The sequence below is a fragment of the Anomaloglossus baeobatrachus genome, chromosome 2, assembly GCF_048569485.1.
Source record: "Anomaloglossus baeobatrachus isolate aAnoBae1 chromosome 2, aAnoBae1.hap1, whole genome shotgun sequence".
NCBI classification, from domain to species: domain Eukaryota; kingdom Metazoa; phylum Chordata; class Amphibia; order Anura; family Aromobatidae; genus Anomaloglossus; species Anomaloglossus baeobatrachus.
Window position 1 is genome coordinate 768,934,476 of NC_134354.1, and position 19,100 is coordinate 768,953,575.

At 45.6% G+C, this 19,100-nt stretch overlaps 1 protein-coding gene across 1 annotated transcript in view; it reads right to left on the reverse strand.

Moving 5' to 3' along the window:
* The window catches only part of PRCP (prolylcarboxypeptidase), a 43,024-nt gene extending 24,151 nt beyond the window's left edge, over positions 1–18,873 (reverse strand). Inside the window, exon 1 of the mRNA XM_075334698.1 lies at positions 18,724–18,873. Coding sequence (XP_075190813.1) covers positions 18,724–18,831 — 108 coding nt within the window. The 5' untranslated portion in view covers positions 18,832–18,873. The remainder of the gene's footprint in view (positions 1–18,723) is intronic.
* Positions 18,874–19,100: the final 227 nt, after the last annotated feature.

Below are 19,100 nucleotides of genomic sequence, written 5' to 3' on the forward strand. Positions count from 1 at the left end.
CTTGGCTGTTGGGAAACCCAGGAGGTTCCCTTCACTAATGAATTTGGCAAATTCACGGCGACTCCTAGCCTTGCCGGGGTCCGTAAGCCCCTGCCAGATGGTGCTGGCTTCTCTTCGCGTACCGGTCCGGTACCGCCAGGCCACCACCCGTCCACGGTCCTTACGGTAGACTCCAATCGGCCACTCCTGCAGACGGTCACCACCGTCTGCCAACCTTGCTGATCTGTCTGGGCCGCACACCCGGACCAACTTCAGGCTGCTTAGCTGTCACTTTTCTCCTCTCTCACTACTTTTCCTCCTTCCACTTTCACTACCAAGACTCATCTGCCTGGTTTTCCCGCCTCCAGGACTGTGCACTCCTCGGTGGGTGGGGCCAACCACCTGGCTCCACCCCCTGGTGTGAACATCAGCCCCTGGAGAAAAGGCAACAAGGGTTTTGTGTTCTGACTTTGGTGTGCCTAACCGGGAGTGTGGGTGTTGTTCTCTGTGGCCCTTGGCTTGTCCAGGGCGCCACAGTATGAAGATAGGACAGTAGGAAAGATATGAGATGATAATATTTAGGCTGTGTCTGCACTTTGCTTTTTACCTGCTTTTTTGCTGCTTTTTCAACTGCAGCGTTTTAATACCAAAATGGATGTGTTCTGCTTTTCAAGCAAAGTCTATGGGAATTTGGGTTTCTTGTACACACTATGCTGTTCAAACTGCAGCCTTTTTGTAGCAGAAATTTGGGCAAAAACTCTACTTTGCAGTTAAAAACACAAATGGCAAAAACAATTGACATGTTGCTTCTTTAAAAGGCCGGAGCACCAGGAGGGGTACTCAGACCCAGAAACAACCGGGCTGAGTCAAATCAACTGATTGAGGACTGGACTTTAGGACCTTTCCCACCTAAGACCCGACTGAAGACAACAGCCCAACCATTAGGGTAAAGCCACCGCCCAGGCATAGAGACCCGAGGGGCCAGCGTCTGCGGGCACACGGGCTCTACCGGCACATACCAAGCCGGGGAGCGGACTACCATTGCTCAGGCATAGGAGTCATCATTTTTACATAAGTGAGGTGCAGGAGAAAGGCGGAAACCACCAACCTGATAAGGGGAAAACTGCAGCCGGCTGCGGGCACCGTTCACCATCTTGTTTGGTTTACCAGAGACTCCAGCGTGTTTGTAATAGTGAGTACAACAGTGCCATCGGGCCGCGCACTGCGCCGCACCATACCAACACGCATCCACTCCCCCACCTCAGCACCTCCCTCGGGCCTCTGGGACCATCATCCCCCTACCCACAGAGGGGTCAACACCAAGCTGTGCAACACCGTCCCCGGGAACCTAGTCAACGGCAGCGGTGGTGTCCATCTATTCACCACAACACGTGGGTGGCGTCACGAACTCAAATCTCCCCTACAAACAACCGCGGCTCCGGCCGTGGAACTCCCCACCGAAGTCCCTACGTGTAGCGCCAACCCCCCCTTTCAGAACGACGTGACCCTCGGGTCCGTGAGGAGCTCGAGCCACCCACCGACGAGCACGGATCCAAGCGGCTCGGCAGCCGGCCGAGCCCCGGGACGGTACAAACTACTTGTAGATTGTCATTGGTGGGATTTAAACTCAGGACCCCAGCGCTGCAAGACTGCAGTGCTAACCACTGAGCCACCGTACTGCTAACCACTGGTAGAGCAATATCTTACAGTCTGGATGACACCACTTTGGAACGCATTTCTATTAACACTAGAAGTCCCAGAGAGGGGTCACTTAAAATTTCTACAATTGGAACCCTATGGAGCTCGAAATTCCTGGGACTTCTAGTGTTAAAGTGCTAAAGCAAAAAAATTTTCCAGAATACTTCTACTCTTATGCCAACGCCCCCTCCCAACAAGTCTCAAAAAAAAAAAAAAAAAAATAAGGAGCACTTTACATACTATTAAGGGGGGAGGATTTCTTTTGTGGGCAATATCTCATGTTAGTAAGCTGTGTAGGAGTCAAGGAGCGAGAGCGCATGAAGGGATTGGAGAAGAGTAGGGACTAACTGTATGAGATCACTAACTGCTAAAACTACTATAATCCTCCACCTCCTGCATACAAGAATATAACTACTATAATACTGCTCCTATGTACAAGAATATAACTACTATAATACTGCTCCTATGTACAAGAATATAACTACTATAATACTGCTCCTATGTACAAGAATATAACTACTATAATACTGCCCCCTATGTACAAGAATATAACTACTATAATACTGCCTCTATGTACAAGAATATTGCTACTATAATACTGCTCCTATGTCCAAGAATAGGACTACTATAATACTGCCCCTATGTACAAGAATATAACTACTATAATACTGCCCCCTATGTACAAGAATATAACTATTGTAATACTGCTCCTATGTACAAGAATATAACTACTATAATACTGCCCTCTATATACAAGAATATAACTACTGTAATACTGCTCCTATGTACAAGAATATAACTACTGTAATACTGCTCCTATGTACAAGAATATAACTACTATAATACTGCCCCTGTGTACAAGAATATATCTACTATAATACTGCCCCTATATACAAGAATATAACTACTATAATACTGCCCCTGTGTACAAGAATATAACTACTGTAATACTGCTCCTATGTACAAGAATATAACTACTATAATACTGCCCCTGTGTACAAGAATATAACTACTGTAATACTGCTCCTATGTACAAGAATATAACTACTATAATACTGCCCCCTATGTACAAGAATATAACTACTATAATACTGCCACTATGTACAAGAACAGGACCTTACTAGAACGCAGAACATTTGCCAGCCCAAAAAGTGCCAAACCTTTCTTTGGAGGGTTTTGGGTTTTCATATATTCCATTTAGGCCAGCACAGGCAAAAATGTGGAACACTGACCGGTATGGGTTTCATGTTCCACGTGTGAACTGTGCGTTTGTACATACTAAATTGTAGAGTGCTGTGGAATATGTTGGCGCTATAGAAATAGGAAAGATTATGCACGCTCATTCGCTGGGTAGCGCTGTTATAGAGATGGCCCCTGTCACAGCAGATGTAGTGGCGATGTACACGGCACATGACTTATAGGAAACATTTTAATAATTAGCCAATCCTCAATGAGCGGAACAATTAGCCGCGCTCTGCTGATACTTTCCAGCTGAGTCAGGACGGTCCGTGCTTGAAGTTCACTTTTATGGATGAGTGAGACTATCTGATCTGGAAAACAAGAGGACAGACCGGACCAGAAGATCTGTAACTCATCAAAGCCTCAGTAGCATTGCAGAAATGATTAAGAGACGCTTCCTTCAAGAAACAAAACATGTTTTCGTGCATAATATTCAATGTTCTCAGTGAGAGGAACAAAATTGTAATCTTGTGATACCTTTTAATGGCTAAAGTAAAATAAAGTGATGTTACAAAGCAAGCTTTCTCAGGTCCCTTCATCAGGCATGGTATGACAAAATATCTGAAGAAACACAAATATATGCACAAACCGAGCAGAGGGATGGCATAATAAGACATTTAAATTAACACCGCTTAGAAAGTGAATCCTTAATTAGCTTTGATTAGTGGTGTGAGAGCTTTATTGTTCCAATGTCCATGTAGGATCAGAGGTCTGGTGAGTCTCTGCAATAGAATTCTCAGATTTTGTAATGGGCCATAAATCCTCCTGACCGGTTCAGTCCTGTGTCCACAGAGTTAACCATTTTAATGAAGACTGTACCGGTTACCCTCCTGACTTTGGGACATCACTGAATAAAAAAAGGTGAGAAAATAGATTGATTGCTTGTCAAATGTTTAGGAATTTGTTGATTGTACAGGAGGCAGTGAGCTGTGACATTACCTATAGTGAACAGTTGATCCTCTTATGTATACAGGGTTTATCAGTCTTTGTACAGGAGGAAGAAGTGAGCTGTGATATCACCTATTGTGAATGGTGGATCCTGTGTTATCTACTGTATATAGAGGTGTTATTGTAGCGCCCCTGAAGCCATCAGGAGCTACAGGGAACTGCATCTTTACCAGGATGCAGGACCTACCCCCAGGGACCCAGAAGACCAGTGCCGGTTCCAGCAAAACATTTAATCTAATCCCTGTTTTTCACCATTCCCAAAGACTGGTTACAGGCTAGGGTAGGACCCAATAGACAACCACCTAGGGGTGGAACCGATCCAGTCCACTAGACGACAACCAGGTGGGAGGGGTCAGAGTCAGTAAGTGGAAGCAAGAGGAGTTTGATATTTCGCACTGACAGGGGAGTGACGGTGACCTGGGGGCCCAGGCGTGTGGTTGCCAGTGGTGTGCGGTGGAGTACTCCCGCAACCACAGCACCAATAGGGCACAGAATCCTAGGTCAAGCAAACGCTCCAGGCAGACTTTATAAAATCTGCACAGTGAGGGGACCACCGAGGACCTCACCGACCGTAAAGTTCGGAACACAGTAGCAACGGGAGAACGGGGGAGCAGAGCCAGAGGAAGCGTCCACAGTGTTCTTGCTACCTGTTCTACGGACTGAGACTGAGACTACCAGGAGGGGACCCCAGATGCTCCAAGCAACAGGGACCCACCAACCAGAAACAGGTGTAGGGGGAAAGAAGTCACCAGGTCACTAAACCGGCACTGGGACTAAGGGACCTGCGGTCAGCACCAGACTTCCTCGGCTTACCAGTTACCATCATACTGAGTAAAGGAACCAGTTACACTGTAACCCCTTGTGTGTTGCCTACCTTCTTTCTGCACCCAACGACATCTATCCCCTGGGGCCTGGCCCTGCTTGCGGAGAGCCTAACATCCAGGCTGCCATCAACACCAGCCCTAGTAGTGAACTGTGCAGCCGCGGCTCCACTAAACAGCCGCAATCTGCAAGTGGCGTCACGACAAACTTATTTCAAATCCCTTGTAAATAAACCCCCTTTTAAAAAAACAAAAAAAAAAAAAAAAAAAAAAAAGACCCTAGGGTCATGGAACCGGGCAACGGCCACCCAGTGACCCAGCAATACATTGCATGGGACAGAGTACCCCATACCCTGGGGCAATCACCTATTGCAAATAGTTTATCCTAAGTTATAAGGTGTATTCATGCCAATAATAAGATGACTTTTACAAGGTGACCTCTACAGAAAAAGACAATGAGACAGGTCCATGTGAAAACTGCAATATGTCAAGATTTTGCTATATAAGTCATTCCTAACGTTTTGATCCTGGACGAGAAGCCTCCATTTCTGTAAGTTATTGGACCTGAATTTCTAGGCATTAAAAAATTACTGCCAAAAAAATTTAAAGCTAACCCCTACACATCAGATAGCGGCTAATTTCAACAATCCCAAAAACAAGGCTCCACAGCCGTGGCCTCAATGGAGGAGAAGTTTGCATGTGGTCCCACATGGGGATGCAGAGCGCAATTCTCAGGATAACAATAATATAATATTTATTCATTTATATAGCGCTATTAATTCCACAGCGCTTTACATACATCAGCAACACTGTCCCCATTGGGGCTCACAATCTAAGGTCCCTATCAGTATGTTTTTGGATTGTGGGAGGAAACCGGAGAACCCGGAGGAAACCCACGCAAACACGGGGAGAACATACAAACTCCTTGCAGATGGTGTCCTTGGTGGGAATTGAACCCAGGACCCCAGCGCTGCAAGACTGCAGTGCTAACCACTGAGCCACCACAAGACTGCAGTGCTAACCACTGAGCCACCGTGCCGCCCATGCCGCCTCATTCTCAAGATTGCTGGGGGTCCCAGCAGTCAAACCCCCAGTCAGCCCCACCTTAGAGGAATAACTCTTTAAAATCTTTTGAGAACTGGCAGCATTTCTTAAGTATCTTAATTTAATTATCAATTGACAAGATCACCGCACTATTTGCAGCTTACAGGAGTCAGAGATGACTAATGGCAAAGTCAAGATCATGCAAAAACAAAATCTAAATTACGTCATTGCATTGGAAAACCGGATTCCTGCCAAACCGGACTATCTGCTACAGCAAACCAATACCAATATGCGCCAAGCCTCCTGCACAGAGGTAATAAAATATACAATATTGATGTCCTGCAGCCACCACTAGAGGGAGCTTATCGCATACTACATACTGATACAGAGGAAGGGGGTGAAAGAACCTATTTTTAACCCATTTTGGACCAGATTGCTGGATTTCTACTCTATTCATACATACTGATACAGTATACTGTGAGCTCCCCCTAGTGGTGGCAGCACAAGGGGGGGGGGTGATTTAAACTCTTACTATGTTTTCAAAAGCAATCCTTCAATTTTTACTTTATTAGTCATGCTAGGGACTTATATCATGGTATTGCAGCATTTAGTGAAAATCAGTCACTTAAGAAGACTTGTGGTTGGTTGTCAGGAGTACCAAGATGGTGGTGAAGGGGGGGGGGTGGGGGGGTGTCCTCATTAGGCCTTTGACCACACTGGCAAACAGTCAGTTACTGCAATTGTGAAACTTTATTGCCAGTGTCAAAGATTGCGGTGATTTCTCTTTAAACGTCACTATCCTAGGCAGGTGCTGGCACTCCCATCATTTATGGAGTGGGATCAGGTCCTGAGTCAGCTCCATATAGCCGCCTATGACATGTGATGTACATTTCAGGAAAGGATGAAAAGGGGAAGCTTTTTTTTTTTTTTCCTTCTGAGAAACAGCGCCACCATTGTCCATGGGTCGTGTCTAGTACTGCAGCATTCACTTCAATGGGGAAAGGCTGCAATATCAGTTAGAGCTTATATGGGGCTATTTGTAGAGATAGATTTTACCCTTCCCCAATGTTTTTAAGGGCATAGTAACAGGGGCTGGATCTTGATCCACTCATTGCACCCAATGAATATGAACATCTGCAGATATAATTGACTGGTGCCTTATAATGAGCCGGTAACGAGCGTTGATTGTGTCCTACCAGGTATATGAGCAGATTGTAGAGGCCGGCGAAGGAAATGGCTACAGCTTCCTGACCGGGTATGAAAGTGGCGTCTGCAGGGTGACCCTTTGATTAGCAGTGCATAAAAATATCTCATTTCACCGGCCGCGTCCTACAAGTACTTCCTTATTTTACCCAATTGACAAACACAGTCCATTGTATCCTCTCCGCGGCCCATTGTGTGGATGGCGCTATTAAAATCCTCATTCAACACGAGCCAAGTACATGATCTGCACCGATGAGCAGAACAATACATCGCTTATATCTTCCAGCATGGCGTAATCAAGACGGGTGACGGAAGGGAGGCATTGATTGCCATTATAGTGCCCACAGGGGCCAAAACCATGTCCTCCATAAACCCTAAAAATAGTGGCTAAACCAATGGGCACAGCTATAGAGGATGCAATGGTTGCTGGTGCACCAAGGCCCTGAAGCCTAGGGGGTCCTAATGATACTGCAGCCCATATAAGATGACCATTACTATTAGGCTATGTTCGCACGTTGCGTTTTTTTCCTCGTTTCTGCAGCGTTTTTAGCAGCAGCGTTTTTGCGCTAAAACGCATGCGTTTGATTGCCAGCAAAGTCTATGGGAAAAGCAGAAATCCTGTCTGCACTTTGCTTTTTTTTCAGCAGCGTTTAATTTGCATATTTGTGGTCAAAAACCATGCTGAAAAGAAGCAGCATGTCAGTTGTTTTTGCCATTTCTGCAGCGTTTCCTTAACATTGGAGTCAATGAGAAATGGCAAAAAGCAACCAAAATCACAATTCCTGCGTTTTTCATGCTTTTTACCTGCTTTTCCACTGCGTTTTTGGCTCCAAAAACGCATGCTTTTCTGGACAAAATGTAATGGGTTCTAATGTTCCTTTACACACACACAATAAGCGAAAATTTAAATGTTAAAAAATTAGAAACTTCACCTATTTTTCTGTTAAAATGTGCATAACCACTATTTTCTCATTAAAAATGATAATTTCCCATATAGTTTTATTAAAAGTTAATTTTATACTTTTCTTTTTTTTCATTCTTTTTGACTAATTCAACTTTATTTCTCAGTGTCTTGATCTCAAAAACGCATCTGCAGAAACGCAAGTGAAAACACAGGTAAAAAGCGCTAAAAACGCACTAAAAACGCATGCGTTTTTAGCGCTAAAAAATGGTCAAAAGCCATTTGGTCAAAAACCAAGGGAAGGAAAACGTGCAGAATAAACTGCAGGTACTCCGACGCAACGTGCGGACATAGCCTTAGGTGTCCACTTGAGGGGGTTTTTGGGATTTGTTTTTGTTTGTTTTGGGTTTTTTTAACTTAAATTCAAATATTTTAGGCCAAAAAATATTTTGTTGGGCTTCATTATAAATTTTGCAGAGTTTGGATTTTTACAGGATCATTGTTTCCCTGCACACGCAACTTTGATGTGGTCAAAAATCTGCTGAGAAGAGATTAAAAAAAGGACAAAAAAAAAAAAAAAAAGTTACAAAATCCCTGTCTAAATGAGCTCATCAGCAATAATGCAACGCAGCTGCTATAAAGGGCAAATCGTGCAAAATTTTACTACTCTGAATGCCAATGTCACAATAATGCAAAACCAGCATTCCATTCATGAACCAGGTGACTCAGGATGAACAGATCAGGTTTTGCAGCCGTGGCGATACCATATATGCTTTTGGGGGGGGGTTTCCCCTTTAATTGCATCATAGAAAGAAAGCGATGGAGCCAGTGTGCGTGTACCAGCAATTGCACCATTTAAATAGTTAAACAGTAGATGCTGGATATAGTGCAGGCTCTATATGCACCGCCATCATATAATGTGAATTTACGTCCTATGGTTGTAAAGGTGTGACACGGTCCTAAAAATCTACAGACGACTTACCTGCATGTAGGTTATTCATTTTATGGGGGTTTTTTTTTTTTTATAGGTGTATTTTTTGACTGCTGTATTTTGTGCCAAATTCATCAAAATAAGAGTTTGTGATGAATAGTTGCAAAAAAAAATAAAAAAAATAATTTATACATACATATACATATATATATATATATATATCCCCATAGCGACGGCCTAACGTCTCAAGACGTCGGAAAAACAGGGTACTTATTCTGTTCCGACGTCTTGAGACGTCAGGCCGGAAAAAGCTTGTAGCGCCCCCCAGTGACGAAAAATCTCGGGGGTTTCAGCTACCGGAGGTAGCTGAGACCCCCAAGATTATGAATCGGGGTGTTTTTTTTGGACCCCGTTAATGCGATCGCCGGTATACACCGTATACCGGCGACAACATTAAAAAAAAAAACAAATGGCCGGTAAAATTGATTTATTTCTCATCTGACGTGATCAAACATGTCAGATGAGAAATAAATATAATCCTCTAGTGCCCCCAAAGCCCCCGGTACCGGAGAGTCCCCCCACCACCCCTACCCCCCCCTCCGGAAAATCCAAGATGGCGCCGACGCGCGCTGAAAACTGCCGCCGCCGCCGGCTCTGCATTCATTTCCCTCCGATCTGAAATGATCAAACATTTCAGATCGGAGGGAAATGTCCTCCCCCTGACCCCTCCTCCGGTACACCGGAGATCTCTGGTCCCCGGAGCCCCCTCCGGTTCTCCAGAGCCGCCTCCCCCCCTCCCCCCTCCGGAGCGTGGAAAATGGCGGCCGCATTCATCCTACTCTTTCTGCCGCATGTGACACGTCACATGCGGCAGAAAGTTGTCCCCAGGTCCCCCCGTCACCCTCCGTCACCCCCCCCCCCCCCCAAGCCCCCGGTCATACGTTACCTGTCTGCTGGTGCTCCGGCCCCGCGATCACGCCACCTCCTTCTCTTGAATGCTGGCGGCGCATGCGCAGACAGCGGCTGTCAGCTGGATCCCTGCAAGCAGGGATCCTGCTGACGTCGCTGATGCACAGGCTCCACTGTGGACCGGGGGAGGGTGAGTGCAGTGATCTGCAGCCACACTCCTCACATGGAGAGGCTGCTGTTCCAGAAAATGGGGGGGTACGTTCTGTGAGCGTGCCCCTCATATTCTGGAATGAGGTTACTGCAGGTCACTCTGCCCTAGGTTGGACCGGGGCAGTGTGAGTGCAGTATTCTCAGATTACTGCACCCACACTGCTCATGGAGAGCTTGCTCTTCCAGAAAATGGGGGATACGTTCCCTGAACGTGCCCCCCATATTCTAGAAGATCCAGAGACGGCGTGGGACCTCAAAAATGGATTACAGCGACCGAAATTTATTTATTTACAATAAATTGGTAAAAGAGGAATGTTTCGGGGAGTTTTTTTTCAAATAAATTTTTTTTTGTCTTTATTTTTTTCTATTTCTTGACTGGGTTAGTGATGTCGGGTATCTGTTCAGATGCCGTGACATCACTAACCCCAGGGCTTGATGCCAGGTGACATTACAGCTGGTATCAACCCCATATATTACCCCGTCTGCCACCGCACCAGGGCGCGGGATGAGCTGGAGCGAAGCGCCAGGATTGGCGCATCTAATGGATGCGCCACTTCTGGGGCGGCTGCGGCCTGCTATTTTTAGGCTGGGAAGAGTCCAATAACCATGGCTCTTCCCACCCTGAGAATACCAGACCCCAGCTGTCCGCTTCACCTTGGCTGGTGATCTAATTTGGGGGGACCCCACGTTTTTTTTTTTTTTTTTAAAAAACGCCTGGGGAGCCCTCCAAATTGATCACCAGCCAAGGTGAAGCTGTCAGCTGTGGTTTGCAGGCTACAGCTGTCTGCTTTACCCTAGCTGGCTATCAAAAATAGGGGGGACCCCACGTCGTTTATTTTAATTAATTTTTTGGGGGGCTAAATACAAGGCTAGGCACCCTTTAGTGCCACATGAAAGGCACTAAAGGGCGCCAGCTTAGAATATGCAGGGGGTGGGACGTTATATTTGTTTGACATCTATCCATTCATCCATTGTAGCATTTTAGGCTGTGCGCCCACAATCGGGATTTGCAGCGTTTTGGGCGCAGAGTGTTTTCCCTGCGTCCATAACGCTGCATTGTGCAGTAGAAGCACAGTGGAAGGATTTTTAGAAATCCCATGCCTAATGTGCTTGCCCAATGTACTTCTCTTCTCCGCAGCATAAACCGACCTGTGGCGCAGCTTCCCGAGCCTCAGCATGTCAATTTATGCTGCGGAGATGAGTGTTCTCTGCAGGTAGCATAGAGCTCCACAGCGGCCTGAACCCAAATCGTGGGCATGGGCAGCTGCGTTCTCCCGTGGACAACACTCACATCTCTGCAGGAGGCTGACACTGTGTACTAGACGCCGTGTCGCTGGATCATGGCCACATAGCCTAAAAGTGAGACATTTGTTGCTACAGCAACATTTTTGTGAAGTACCTGTGGATTCAAAATGCTACTATACTCCTGAATAAAATCCAGTTTCCAAAATGGAGTCACTTGTGGGGGGTTTCGAATGTATAGGTACCCAAGGGGCCCTGCTAATGTGACATGGTGCCCGCAATTTATCTCAACTTTTCCAGAATTCAAATGGTGCTCCTTCCATTCCAAGCCCTCCCATTTATCCAAACAGAGGTTTTTGGCCACATGTGGGGTATCCCTGTGCTCATAAGACATTGGATAACAACCTGTTGGGTCCACGGTTTGTTGTTGTCTCTTGAAAAAGTGAGAAATTTGATGCTGAAGCAACATTTTTGTGAAAAAAATGAAAATTTTCAATATGGCAACCTAAGCTTATCAAAATCTGTGAAGTATTCGTGGATTCAAACTGCTCACTATACACCTAGATAAAAGCCTTGAGGTGTCTTGTTTCCAGAATGGAGTCACTTGTGGGGGACAGCCACTGTTTAGGCACCTCAGGGGCTCTCCAAATGCAACCTGGCGTCCGCTATTGATTCCAGCCAATTTTGCAGTCAAATGGCACTCCTTCCCTTCCGAGCCCTGCTGTGCACCCAAACAGTTGATTTCCACCACATATAAGGTATCGCCAAACTCAGGAGAAATTGCACAATAAATGTTATGCTGAATATTTTCCTTTTACTCTTGTAAAAAAAAAAGCTACCTGGTTGAAATAACAATTTTGTGGTAAAATTTTATTTTTTTTTTTTCATGGCTCAACGTTATAAAATTCTGTGAAGCACCTGGGGGTTCAGGGTACTCACCAAACATCTAGATAAATTCCTTGAGGGGCCTAGTTTCCAAAATGGGGTCACTTGTGCGGGGTTTCTGCTGTTTAGGTACCTTAGGGGTCCTCCAAATGTGACATGGTGCCCGCAATCTTTTTCAGCCAAATTTCCTTTCCAAAATTCAAATATTGCCCCTTTCGTTCCAAGCCCTCCCATTTGTCCAAACAAAGGTTTCAGACCACATGTGAGGTATCACCGCGCTCATAAAAAAGTGGTTAACAAACCTTGAGGTCAAATTTTTGGAATTACCTCTTGAAAAAGTGAGAAAATTGATGCTAAAGCAACATTTTTGAGAAAATTATTAAAATTTTCAATATGACAACGTAACGTTAACAAAATCTGTGAAGTACCTGTGGATCTAAAATGCTCACTATACCCCTAGATAGAAGCCTTGAGGGGTCTAGTTTCCAAAATGGTGTCACTTGTGAGGGATTTCTTCTGTTTAGGTACCTTAGCGGACCTGTAAATGCAACATGGTGCCCGCAATCTATTTCAGCCAAATTTGCTTTCCAAAATTCAAATATTGCTCCTTCTGTTCCGAGCCCTCCCATTTGTCCAAACAGAGGTTTCTGATCACATGTGGGGTATTGGCACGTTCATAAGAAAGTGGGGAACAAGTTTTGGGGTCCATTTTGTTGTGTTATTTCTTCTAAAAGTGAATAAATTTGGGTTAGAGCAACATTTTTAGGTAAAATTTAATTTTTGCTTTTTTTTCATTCCACATTGCTTTTGTTCATGTGAAGCACCTGAAGGGTTAATAAACTTCTTGAACGTGGTTTTGAGTACTGTGGGGGGTGCAGTTTTTAGAATGGTGTCACTTTTGGGTATTTTCTATCATCTAGGCCTCTCAAAGTCACTTCAAATGTGATGTGGTCCCTAAAAAAATGGTTTTGTAAATTTTGATGTAAAAATGAGAAATCGCTGATAAACTTTGAACCCCTCTAACTTCCTAACAAAAAAAAATTTTGTTTCCAAAATTGGTCTGATGTAAAGTAGATAAGTGGGAAATGTTATTTATTAACTATTTTGTGTCACAGAAATCTCTGGTTTAACGGTATAAAAATTCAAAAGTTGAAAATTGCAAAATTTTCAAAATTTTTGCCAATATTCAATTTTTTTCATAAATAAACGCAAAAAATATTGTCCTAAATTTGGTACTAACATGAAGTCCAATATGTGACGAAAAAACAGTCTCAGAATCACCGGGATCCGTTGAAGCGTTCTAGAGTTATAACCTCATAAAGTGACACTGGTCAGAATTGCAAAATTTGGTCTGGTCATTAAGGTGAAAATTAGCTCCGTCACTAAGGGGATATATAGATATATATATAAAAACACATACATACATATATATATATATACACAAACTTAAAGTCACAAATGAAAGGCTAAAATCTATTCAATTAAGAAAAAAAAAGGAAACAAAGAAAAAAAAGCGGGTAAATTTAACTTGAGGCACAAACTCAATGAAGAGAATTAAAAAAACAAAAAGTTATTTTTTAATTAAGGGGCAGAATATCAGTGAACAATAAGCCCTTTAAGGCCTCATTTTTCATAACAGTCTTCATTGCCCCTTGCAACCAATCACAACACAGCTTTTATTTCATAAAAGGCTCAGCTAGATTGAAAGCTGCTCTGTGATTGGTTGCCATGGGCTACAAAGACAGTTATGATAAATGAGGCCTAAAAAATTTCGGCTTCAAATCTGCCACATGTGAATGCACCCTCATAGGCGGCCAGGTGTCCTCACAGGGAGGTTCATACAACCCAAATGGGCACATACAAGAGGTTTATTATTGAGACTATGGTTTAAAGTGCAACTAAGCTTATAAACCTCTTTAAATAGGATATAGCCCCTTCATTACCATTCACAAAGATATTTATGGACTATACAAGTCAAAAGGTTTTTCAAAACTACAACTCATCCACACAACAAGCCCACATAGCTCTACATACTACAAAAGAAAAAAAAGAATAAAGATGGCGCAGTGCTGTGTATCAGTCAGGGTGTGAGTCCTGGGACCTCTATGCATTACCCAAACAAGACTGATAGACATCCTATTGAGCCATACTGTACACCACTTTGCACAGGTTTACACATTAGCAGAGCTTCTGCCTTGTGGTTTGATGGATTAGGCTGCTTTCACACATCCGGTTTCTGCAATGCAGCACAATCCGGCACTTTGCAGGAAAATCGCAACCGTTTTTTTTTTGCTGCCGGTTGCGATTTTCCTGCATAGACTTTAATTAGTGCCGCATTGTGCCGCATGGCCTTGCGTTCCATCCGGTTTTTGCCGCATGCGGCAGATTTAGCCGATGCGGCGGCCGGATGGAACGTTGCCTGGCACGTTTTTTCGTGCGGCAAAAAAAACCACATCGCGCCACATTCGGCCGATGCGGCGCATTTTTCAATGCATGCCTATTGTGGCCGGATGCGGCAATAACCGCATCCGGCCGCCGCATGCGGTTTTTGCCACTGCGCATGCTCTGTAGCATGCCGCAAGCGGCAAAAACCGGACTGGCCGCAAAGGAAAAACTTATGCAAAGGATGCGGTGTTTTCACCGCATCCGTTGCATAGCTTGCACAGCCGGATTGAGCCGCACTGCTCAAGCCGGATGTGTGAAAGCAGCCTTAGTAGGGATTAGACTAGTGATGAGCGGGCACTACCATGCTCAGGTCCACAGTATTCGGAACTAGTGATTAGTGGGCACTACCATACTCGGGTGCTCGGTACTCGTAACTAGTGATAAGCGGGCACTACCATGTTCGGGTGCTCGGTACTCGTAACTAGTGATGAACGAGCACTACCATGCTCAGGTCCACAGTATTCGTAACTAGTGATTAGTGGGCACTACCATGCTCGGGTTCTCGGTACTCGTAACTAGTGATGAGCGGGCACTACCATGCTCAGGTGCTCTGTACTCGTAACTAGTGATTAGTGGGCACTACCATGCTCGGGTGCTCAGTACTCGTAACTAGTGATGAGCGGGCACTACCATGCTCGGGTGCTCTGTACTCGTAACTAGTGATTAGTGGGCACTACCATGCTCCGGTGCTTGATACTTGTAATGAGCAGTTGGATGCTTGAACGGGCTCAAATCGTGTATCGAGTTGAATGGAAGTCTGGAGAACTCGAGCATTTTTCCAGAATAGTGCTGGGGTTCCCCATTGACTTCCATTATACTTTGTACATGAGTCGCACCCATCCGATCATTGAAGTGCTCATCACAAGTACTAAGCATGGTAGTGCTCACTCCTCACTACATCAGAGCCCTGAGACCCCCACTAATCAACAGGTATCTGTATGATGGTCTCCATACGTAAACGTAGATTACACAAATTAGGTCATGGATGTAACGAGACATGGTGCTTGAGTATGATAATCACTGCCACCACTGTCCATTATTAGTCGCCACAATACAATGGTCAGTATGAGGCAATGGATTCACAGCAGGTGACGCCACAGCTGTACACGGACATGTGCCACGTCCAGCCTGGCACAAGAGGCTATTCATGTCATACAAGTGGTCAAGGGAAAAGCCCTGCAGCCATCTCCGCTCCATTCCCCGGTCACAATTTACTAAAACACTTAATAGTGCATTTCTGCTTTTTTGTCTAGCTTTCCATTTACACCTTATTCCTGTTTATGACTGTTTTTACCTGGTTTTTCTTTTTTTTGTAGGTGGTGGATACATTTATTACATTTTAGCAGATCATGCAACTTTTAACTCAAGAGATATAGATTTACATAAAACCACTAAAATAATTTACATTTCTGATTTTGTGCAAAATTCGCGACCCACATGTGCCATTTTGAAAAATTTGGTGCAAGAAACATCAAATACCATAAGAAAAACCAGCATACACCTAATCAGAGATGGATACATATATCTGGGGGCCCCTCTGCAAGACAGTGTATGGCCCCTTGATATCCACGGTCTCATCCCATAGCGGACCCTTATGTTTCCCTTACAATCAAATCATTTTATGATTAAAGTTGCTTTGCTCAAGCATTCTTAGTGTAATAGACAATAGAAAGCGGCTTGTGGGGTGACCGGGGTCCTCTTATGGTCTAGGCCACAGCAGAGGTTACATCAATGCTACAGCCGCCCTTTAACCCATCACTTGTCCCCGCTGGCTATGTATTTGCTATGATTGTAACAAACTATTACCAGGATGTGTTTAGAGTCTTGTCTAGAGTGGATACAATGTATCAGTGCAGGTATGTTATAGAATGATTATGGGAACATATTTTGGGGCGGTTGTACAAGTATTTGAACCTGTGGGTGGCAGATTCTTGTTGTTGGTGACCAGAGGACTGGGAAAGGGGGTGACCCCCCCCCCCCATTATTGGAGGTCACAACAAATTTTCACCTTTCTGGGACTGACAGTGGGAGTGGAGGGGCTCGGACACAGGACAGAGGACACAGGAGTGCATGTAATGACATGCCATTCAGTTGCTCAGGAGGATTTTGAAATATAGGCCTGAGTACACAGCCAAAGGGGAGTACACAGCCAGAGGGGAGTACACAGCCAGAGGGGAGTACACAGCCAGAGGGGAGTACACAGCCAGAGGGGAGTACACAGCCAGAGGGGAGTACACAGCCAGAGGGGAGTACGATCATGTTCTATCAAAGCAGGGAAACAATTGCATAGACTTTGATGGGACAGGAGCACATGAAAGGTGCCCACCTAAGAGAAAAACTCCATACATGAGCTCACTGATGTGCTACCACTAGACTCCCATTCCCACATTAAGGAAGAAGTCTGGGGGAGTTTACACCAGAAAATATACATAGTTCACAGAATTAGGATTTTATAAAAGTGGCTAGAAATGTGGCTATGAAAATGGTTATTTTTTAAGCCAGTAGGAGGAGGACACATGGGGTACCATGGGAGATGGATGGCATGAAGTGCCAACAGAGGAAGAGACAGGCATAGGGTGCCATCAGAGACACATGCAGTTACAGCTGAAAGAGGGAAGTTGCGAGTACACAGCATTCTTGTGGTATAGTGGGCCATCTGAGAGGGGGGACAGAAGGAAGACATGGGGTGCCATCCTAGATGAGAAAGAAGGGCATGGGGGGGCATCAGAGAAAGGGCACACAGTACATCTGAAAGGGGAAAGATTAGGAGAGCACTTAGCATTGTTGTGGAATAGAGTGCGTGGGGGGGGCACAGCAGGAAGACATCAGGGTGTCATCCAACATGAGAAAGTGGTGGCCATACGGTGCCATCCTAGATGAGAAAGGAGAGCATGGGGGTGGACCATCAGAGAGAGAGAGTGGCAGAGTAGGGCATGGGGTTTCATCTTAGATGAGAAAGGACGGCATGGGTGAACCAGAGAGGAGGGCAAGGGGTGCCATCCTGGATGAGAAAGTAGGGCATGGTGGAAGGGGGGGGGGGGGGCACCATCAGACTTGGAAGGCATGGGGGTGAGACGACCATCAGAGAGAAGGAAGAGGAGGGTAAGGGGTGCCATCCTAGATGAGAAAGATCTGAAGTAGGTGGGCATGGGGTCCATCAGACAGGAGGAAGGGGAGGTCATGAGTGGAGGGAGGACCATGAGCAAGAAGAGGAAATCATGGGAGGGAAAGAACATCAGAGGAGGAAAAGGAGGGCATGGGGTGCCAGTCTAGATGAGGAAGAAGAGGAGGAAATGGGTGAAGGGGGACTGAGTGAGAAGGAAAAATGAGGGCATGGGGTGCCAGCCTAGATGAGGAAGAAGAGGACGACATGGGTGAAGGGGGGACTATGAGCAAGAAGGAAAATGAGGGCATGGGTGGGGGAACCATCAGAGTGGAGGAAGGGTAGGGGCATGACGGGGAAAGGAAAAGAGCAGGCATCATTCTGGTGGCATGTAGTGCCATCTGAGTGGAGGGTAAGATGGAGAATCATAAAAAAGGGAAATGGGGGGGGGGGGGGGGAAGAAAAAGTGTGGATCATTTTTGTGGTATAGAGTGCCACCTGAAAGGGCAGAGAAGGAGACAGGGCACAGTGCCACCTTAAAGGGAGAGGGCATGGGGTGCTATCATCCAAGAGGCAGATAAGCGGCATCTTCAAGGCAAAATGGTGTCATCTGAGAACTGGAGGGGCATTCTGTAGGTTTGGAGCAGCACGCGAGGCATAGTGTAGGAGGGACACAATATATAGGACAGGTCAGAGGTTGGGGCCCCTCAGTAGTCAGGGGTCATTTTACATTGGACCCCAAGAGCATCGCCTTCTCCTCAGCTATGAGATACATACAGCAGTGGCTGAGACGTTACAATGTACCACTGTTTACATTCCTGGTAACAGAATACACAGCAGATGTAGCAGAGCTCAGATTGTTGGGGTTCATATACAATTGTAGCCATTCTTCCCATCCCTGCTCCATCCCCCGGAGCCCAGCCCCCCCGATCATATATTGGGGTCAGATAAGTTCAGGACATTGCTGACTATAGATAATTAAAGGGAAGGAAATTAGAATCCAATGTGAGCGGAGCCGATTGCAACACAGGAAGCCGAGCACTCGTGATGAGCGGCCGCATTAACCCTCATAGGGCCGCCATCAGCCAAGATGCCCCGGATAGTATAGGGTTAACAGGACCGCACAGACCCCAGATTTCCCCATAGAGATAATGGAGCCTCTTACCTTCTGCTCAAAGTAGAACGTGTCATAGGTGGGCGCAGACTGCACTACAAAGCCCAGAAGGAAAGCCCCCAGCAGCAAGCCCCAGCCCGCCACCCCCGGAGCTGCCATGTCTGCGCTGCACGGTCTCACAGCCGGGGATTCCCTGCCTGGACGGACTGAAGGAGGAAGGACTATCCTGAGGAGGAGGAGGAGCCGCATCCTCCTCCCTTTTAACCATGTCAGTGCCACAAGGGGGTAGTGACAAACAACAAAGCAGCGTGGCTCTTTAAATCCTTAAAGGGACAGTAAACCTGAACTCTGGAGCTTATAATTATAAGTGCCTTATATGAGGAGCAGCAGCCTTATATGAGGAGCCACAAATCAGTAATGTGAGGTTT